This window comes from Meles meles, chromosome 19 (assembly GCF_922984935.1).
Source record: "Meles meles chromosome 19, mMelMel3.1 paternal haplotype, whole genome shotgun sequence".
In the NCBI taxonomy this organism is placed as follows: domain Eukaryota; kingdom Metazoa; phylum Chordata; class Mammalia; order Carnivora; family Mustelidae; genus Meles; species Meles meles.
The window spans coordinates 41609495-41617627 of record NC_060084.1 but is presented as its reverse complement, the minus strand read 5'-3'; the positions used below and the strand labels follow the sequence as shown (position 1 = coordinate 41617627).

The 8133-nt window shown below is 38.4% G+C and overlaps 1 protein-coding gene across 4 annotated transcripts in view; it reads right to left on the bottom strand.

The window, feature by feature from the left end:
* Positions 1 to 1093: 1093 nt before the first annotated feature.
* The window catches only part of LSM14A (LSM14A mRNA processing body assembly factor), a 55163-nt gene continuing 48123 nt past the window's right edge, over positions 1094 to 8133 (bottom strand). For 2 of the 4 annotated variants that reach the window (XM_045987715.1, XM_045987713.1), the window contains 3 exons: positions 7577 to 7808; positions 2760 to 2818; positions 1094 to 1825 (listed from right to left, as the gene is read on the bottom strand). In XM_045987715.1, coding sequence (XP_045843671.1) covers positions 2795 to 2818; positions 7577 to 7808 — 256 coding nt within the window. In that variant the 3' untranslated portion in view covers positions 1094 to 1825; positions 2760 to 2794. The remainder of the gene's footprint in view (positions 1826 to 2759; positions 2819 to 7576; positions 7809 to 8133) is intronic. The other 2 variants (XM_045987716.1, XM_045987714.1) reach the window with 1 other exon arrangement.

The following is an 8133-nucleotide window of genomic DNA, read 5'->3' as shown; positions in this document are numbered from 1 at the left end:
AGGTGCACTGCCATGCTGCCAGTTATTATTGGGGCACCAAATGCCTTAGTCAGTGACCCAGAGGGCTTGGAAAACACGTGAATTCATACTTTCAGAGCATGTAGAACTGGTATTTACAGCTTTTCTTGAAACTGGCCCGGGACATCTCAAACAGTCTACATAGGTATTATCAGAGCACTTGCTTTGATGTTCAGAATGCTTCGGAAATGTGTTCAGTATCATGATTTGTGGGTCCTCCAAAAGGGTTGGTTGTTAACATGCAAGCAAACAGTATTAAGCAACATTATCTAAACTATGCCTGCCAAGTACTGGACTTTAAATGAAACCAAATTACAAAACATTTCCTTGTAGAGCTATACAAGATATAAAATTAAAATTAAAAATATCAACCATTTTTAAATACCCCAATTCTCCTACAGCACAGTTTTCCACATCTTTATCACTACTGAATACTTTAAGAGAAAGTTAACAAAAATCAAAATAGATAAAAATATTTAAATCTTTGGATCCCTTTATTCCATGGCCTTCATAAAAACACAAAAGTGGCCAGATTTTTTTCTCCACTATAGCTTAAAATATCAAAAAGATTTACTAGTGATTTATAATTAGCAATGAACTCTATTACCGAGTCATTTGTGGGCCACGGGCCCAAGGACCAGTGTTAGGGTATCTTATAGGTTGCCAAAATAATTTCTAGCACTCTGAATCCACAACAAAATTCCAGGCATATCAGGAAGAACAGGTTAATCGATGCCCAGTTTTATTGTCTTTTAAAAAAGGGGAGGGTGCTTATTTGAAAATACAGCTAAGTACATTCTTATCTATGATTATTTACATTCATATACTGAAAATATTTATTATTTGGACAAATCCTGTGATATGCCATTTGTTATAAAATGAAGTTCTTACAATGAATATGAGTAATTTATCCTTTTCAGATAATGGAAGAATGTATCAAATCTTCATTTATGTTCCAAAAATTTAAAAAAAAAAAATCAGAATCAAAACTCTCAAGCCTGGAAAGCTATGAAAAAAGACCCACCACCCATTGCTCTGCTCCTCAGCACATCAACTTCTGCAAGGACACAGTATGTTTGCTGACTTTAAAATGTTTATTCTTTAAAAAATTAGTTGCTTTTTATACAGCTATACAAAGTTCTTAATGTTTCTTTGGCAATGGAATATAATGGAATTTTACAACTATATAAAAAAGTTACCTTTGCCTAAGAAACAGTATTTACTGTGTGTACATAGTTGACTGACAAAATTCTCTACCATCCAGCACCCTAATTAATTGACGAAATAAGCTACCTCAAAAGGGATATTACAGGATTTCCAAAAAGAAAGAAAGAGAGCAAGATATAGACACACACACACACACACGCACACATACATACAACCTTCTGTGGCTCAAAACACAGTATCACGGCCCTATCTGCAGGCAACTTACAATAATTGCCAAATACAATTTAGTGATAAGAAAAATCCTTTCAGTGATGAAAAAATACTTATTAAGTCCCATTGAAGTACTGCTGTAGTTTAACTATACATAAGAAATTACTTAACCTTCTGCTATTCCAAATATATTTAATGCTCATTTTTTAAGATGAGCCTTCCCCCCTCAAAAGTAACTGCATTATATCTTTGAAATTAAGCAGAAAAACAAACAAACAAACAAAAACCCAGTGCTGGTGACAAATATACAGCAAATTCACTTCTTCATTCTTCTCAAAGACTGAAACCAATTCTCAGGACCATGAAGAGCTAGAAATTCACCTATTTTCAAAGACTTGTTTGTAGACTATGCAGCAACTTTGTTGTCTTTCTAAAAAGGAAAAAAAAATTAGCTCATGTTTCAAATTATTGGTTTAGTAATAAGTACTTCTAATTTATTTAAGTGTATTTCTTACTACTTTCAAATATACCCTCTTTTCCCTTTCATGTATAAATCCATTTCATTAATTTCCAGGAAACATTTTATGACTTCTACACCCAGCAGTAGCTCATTACTTGTTAACTGCATTTTCTAGTTAGTAGAGGTTACAGCAGTGGTGGTGTGGTGTGGGCTGGTTCTAGCGAGAAGGCCCCTAAGATACAGGCATACCTCACTATCTTTGCTTGCATCTTAGTAATTTTTAAACACAATGATAAACTTAAACTCAATTTAGCAGTCAAACTCATCAAATACAATTGACAACATACTCTGGAAAAGGATTAATAAAATCCTGAAGTCTCTGATGTCTTTACTAAGCAATAAAATATCCAGACAGTAAAATAACATTTCTCTACCAGGTTTCATGCCAGGAGAAAGCAATGATTTAGACATTCATTTTAAAAGGATAACTTTTAAGTTCAAAATAAGTTCTGATAATCAGAGTTGACTGGGTGATTTTTAAAAAGTAACCAGGGAAAAAAACAGAAGTCTCAAGGAGCCTTTAGCTTTCCAGTGAGGCTAAACCTAATCAAAAGGCCTTTACACAACACTAGAGCCAGGGGCTACTATTTTCCTCAGGACTAACTGTTATCATATACCTGATTTTTACTGCTGATTCTTATCCTGTTAGAAATACATTATTTCCAATGTTAAAGACTTAACTTTATCTGTGTATATAGCACCAAACCACTGGCACAATGCCATTAAATTGGAATACATACGGCATGGTATAAATTGGTGCAGAAAGGAATAAACTGAATATAATCCCACCCCACAGTCTCCCACCAAAGTCAACCTTCACATGCCCCGACTTTATTTTTTTTACCTTTCAGAAAGTTGTACGATCAATCCAGACCTATTTTAGGGTCCAAAAGCTGTGGTTTTCTGAAAGGTAAAAAAAAAAAGAAAGAAAGAGAGGGAGAGAGGGGTTGAGGGATACAGAGAAGTAGAGGGAGAGAGGAGAAAATGAAAGGGGGAAGGGGAGAGAGAGTACCATGCTGAGTCATTTGGTTACCTCTTTGTTTCTGGACTCTATCTGAAGAAACAGACTCAGACAGAAGGTAATCTGTCTCACCTACCATGGTGGCTTACTTAACCTCTGTAGCAGCAGCAGCATATAAAATAGGAGCTAACTATATTCTTACTACAAACCCAACCTGATCTCCTCATCCCCCACCCCCACAAAGCGCCACAGGACCAACCTTATTAACACAAGTTTATGTTTCTAACATTATCCTCAAGGAAAACTGGACTAGAAGTCAAAGAGAGTAAGTTTTGGCTTTACTAGCTTGTACCTAGATCAATAGAGTTAACCTCTCTGGGCCGTTGGTTTCCTAACTATCTATTGGGGGCAGGGTGAGAGAGAGTTTATAGTTCAGCTGGTATTTTTAAGGAGTTCTAAAAATCTACAATCCTACCTTGCCTATGTTTTCATTCAACAACCAGACTTGCTTTTGTGCACCTCAAAACTAACGATTCATGCCAACAGAGCACAAAGAAGAAAGCCAACCCATTACATGAAGGCTGCTGTAAATGTCAATGACCTCCATTTCTCTGAGAAGTATCAGATGTAGTTTTAGAAAGGAGTTTAATCCTTAAAGGTAAATTTCCTTCATTTAATAGTGATCAATCACTATTTCCGCCTCTAAAGGTGCCAGGTGGTTATGATTTAGAAGGTGGAGAATGTGGAGGTCAGGACTCTCATGCCAGATGTAAGGGTCATTTAACTTTGGAATGGACAAACAAGGACTAGCCACACTGATGGACCTCCTGCCTTACTCAAGGCTAAAATAGTGTATTCCTAATCAACATGTTGAGCACTTACTTTAAGCCTACTATGGTTCCATGTCTGCTGGTGAAAATTAAAGTAAAATACACATTTACTAACGTCAAGAGGCTCGTATGCAGCTGGTTATGCAGAACAAAAATACATGAAATATGGAACATTGAGTGTATTTAAAACGTGTACTGATGAAAGCAGATCCACAGGAGTCAGAAAAGAGAAATCAGCACAGGAAGAGAAGTTTCCAAGGACAGAGCAAACCTTGGAGATGACTGTGAAGGATGTGAAACTTGACTTTTAGCTGTGTCTCTCCCCCCACTGGACTAAAACACCAACAAGGCTGGGACTGCACCATCTTGCTTACCATTAATATCCAGCACAGTGCATGCTATATATGAGGACTTCATTATATTTGGTCAACAAAATGAGGTCAGAGTTGGAATCAAGGACAGTGTGTATAAGCACTGACCACGAGTCAACTTGCTTGAACCAAACACCTTAAAGCACAATGAGAAACGGGGCTGGAGATAGCAGTGGGATCCGCACAGAGTAAGAAGAGCAGGCAGTACAATGTCACGTTAGAACCTTACCAGCAGGGAAACATCTAGGGCTCAGTCAATCTATCACGCCTTGAAACACCCAAACAGAGGCTGGACTATTTGTCAAGGATACACTAATGTGGATAAAGACTTATGCAGACAACTTCTACGATGAATTCTAGTTCTGCAACGTGTGTGACAGGGGATTTCACTGGGGGCCCAAAAATGACGGAACAGAGACAGAGCTTCAAAAAGTCTGAATTAATAAATGCGTGTACCATGCACACAACAGTTATTTAAAGATTTACTGATGACCCTTTAGATAATGGGAAATAACTGTCCAATCTCAGAGATGACATGACAGCTGCTGCTTCAAATATTTGAGGAATTATCATGGCGGAGTATGTATATTCTGTGTGTTTATAAGGCTAGAGTTGAACTAAGAGTGAAGATAAAGGGGGAAAGATCTTCACCCACACTGTGAAATCCTACTAATTAAACTACCCCTGGGGTAGGACGGATGCTTTTAGGAGAAGTAAGCTGCCAGCCCCTATAAGGGATACTTCAGGACTCACGGCCTGGCCAGGAGCTCTGACCTCTCAGATGCTTTCTAACTCTGAGACCTTAATGATCTTTAAAATGTGTATTTGACAAAGACCTGTACCCCTGGGGCTAGTAATACATTATATATTAATAAAAAAATTTTAAAAATGTGTATTTGATAAAGGCGTAACTGTTTCCAAAAATGTAAAAACTGAGGGCCTGAAAGATTTAATGAGTCAACTGAAGTCACAGTGGCAACAATCACTAGAATTCTCATCAGGATCCAAGTTTAATGTAAGCGTCCTGTTCCTCAAGACAAGTTGACTCCATGTGGTCTTCAACAAGGAGCTGTCACAGGTTCTTCAACAGACAGCTGATCCGCCTGAAGGGAGGGAAAGAGACCAAACGCCTGCAGACCAATCAGAGGGTTACTATGGTAGCGGGCAGGGAGAGTGAATAGGAACAAATGCGGTAGTGTAGAAAGGGGCTACACCGCACTTCAGCTAGTGAGGGCGCTGGGCGGGGGGAAGCCAAGAAGATGGTAAGGTCATTTTAAAGAAGGTCAAAGGACATAAAGCTGAAAAACTGGGACCTTAAAAGCTATGTATCCACAAGTTCACAAGAAGAGGAGGAAAGAAAGGGGAGGGGAGAGAGGTAGGGTCAAGAAAGAAGGGGGCAGAAGAGCAAGCACAAACATGAGCATAAAAGCTTTTATATTTTAAAGATTTTATTTATTTAATTTGAGAGAGAGAAAGAAAACACGAGAGGGGGAAGGGTCAGAGGGAGAAGCAGACACCCCAGGGAGTTGGATGCCCAATGCAGGACTTGGTCCTGTGGACTCTGGGATCATGATGAGCGCTAAAGGCAGATGCTTAACCGACTAAGCCACCTAGGCACCCTGAGCATGAAAGCTTTTAAGGAGCAAACTGAACATTCTAGGCAGAAGGAATGGGTGAAAAGGTCCTGAGAGAAGAGTAAGTTTGGCACTGAACAAGAGCAAGAAGGTGGTCCACATATCTGCAGCAGAGTGAGTAAAGAAAAGGGGAGTCCCAATGGCAAAAAGGACAAGAGCCAGTACAAGACTTCTGAATTGGCGAAGAATATCATGAAGTGTTTATAGGCTGTGTTGAGGAACATATATTATTATTATATTATTCTTAAAGATCTTACATAAAAAAAATTTATTTTTCAGTAATCTCTACACCCAACATGGAACTCAAAGTTACAACCCCAAGATCAAGAGTCGCATGCTCTACCAAATGAGCCAGCGAGTGCCCTGGAACACGTGTTATTTTTAAGAAGAAAAAGACAAAAATACCCTAAAAATAACAGTATTTTTAAAAACTAGAAGGGCTAGTGGGTGGTTATCTGTGTCAAATACTTCAGGAGGGTTAAGGGCAAAAATCTTTGAAAAGGCTACTGAATTCTAAAGCAAAAGGCCACTGGCAAGGGCAGTAGTAAGAATAATAGTGACAAGCAGCGGGCATTCTGTAACTCCTAAGACATAGTCTCCCAGCTAGAATGGAAATTTTTCAAGTTGTAAGTCCTGTGGCTGCACTAGGCCACCATGGCTGGACAGCCTGAGCTAATGACTTGAAGCTAATTTTCAGTAGTCCTGGCAGGATGATATAATCTCAGAGGTGTCAGAATTAACAGACCAGAACCCAAAGCCACCAACATCGATTTTTCAAGGGGGATCTCAACAATGGGCAGTTTCAAATAATGGACAATAAAATTCCTGCCAGCAGGTCTTTTTGTTTCCAGCTGCCCTTTGTAATTCCTAGTAGATCTCTTTACAAGGGGATTTTGATCCATTCTGTGATTATATAACCTTCCTTTCTACTGAACCTAAAAATCAATAAACTAGGAGAGTGACACTGACTTCACCTACAGACGCCTTTCAGTAAATTAACTACACATGTAAACATACTATACAGAGCTACATAGTTTTCTAGCAGCAGTTCTCAAATGCCAATATATCACAATATTTTCAAGATCAAAGTAAAAGAAGAAAACTAGGGAAAATGCAGTTGAATTTTCCATAAAACTAAATTAAGAGCACTGATTCAGGAACAAACTTACGAGGCTCATGAGTGCACAGCATCACTTACTAGCTGACCTTGAACAAGGTATTTAATATTTCTATACCTATTTCTTCTTCTGTAAAATGGTGATAAGAAAAAACTATCTTAAAGAGTTCATGTGAGATTTAAGTGAGTTAATATGTGAAAAATATTTAGAACAATGCCTAATACATGCAAAATACTATATAAATGTTGGCTGCTATGGACGCTTTCCAGTCTGGAGAATGTCCTTCCTAGACTCTTTACACACTTTGTAGTATAAAATAAAGGTGATATGATATAGTCTTTTTTGGTATTTCTTTAATAATCCCCCATGGCCTCAAAAAAAAACCCCCCACAAAAAACAAGAAACAAAAAAACCCCCTAAATCACTTTCTAATATTTTGGGGGGATAATTTTACTAGTCCATGAAATCTAAAACCATGGTTCTATGATTAAAAAAAAAAGACCCCTCCCACCCCTATCTTGTAGTTCTCTCTCTGACTTCCTCCAATTGAAAAGAAAGCAGTTAAAAACTTTGGACTCATTAGCCAAGAAGTTACTTCTCCTTAAAATTATATAAACAACTTAATCCCCTACTAAACAAATTGGAAGTTATACAAATGGCTTAAAAATATTCACGCAAAATAAATAAAAGCAAACCATTTTGAATTTCATAAAACTGCATGCTAACCCCAAACCATATAATACTTACCCTGTATTCAAAATCTGCAAACTCCCTGCCCCCACGACCTCCTCTGAATCCACCACGAAAGCCTCGAGGCGTGGTGAACGTACCACCTCTGCCACCACCACGCCCTCTGCCACCACGGAAACCAAGACCTCCTCTGCCTCTGTATCCGCCACGGCCACGGTTTGGACGAAGTGGGATTCCAAATGTCTCAGCATTTAATCTTCTTTCTTCAGCCCAGGTTGGTCTCCGTTCTCTGTTATAAGAACAAATAATCTCTAGTGTATTGGGTTTAAGAACATTTTCCAGGAAAACTATGCGGCACTAATTTCCAAATTAAGAATAAATAAATCCTCAAGAGCAAATAAAAATAAGTTCCTTATCTAAGTCGTCACAAACTGTCTACGGCAGGATGTTCCCATACTATTGTTAAACTTCACGTGAAAATATGAGCAGTACTAGTTTCTTTCAAATACAGCTGATGAAACAAACTTAAGAGCCTCCAATATAACGGGAATTCAAATACAGTAGGCTTGGCGAATGACTGCACTCTCCCCTCGGCCCCAGTGTGAGAGAGGACT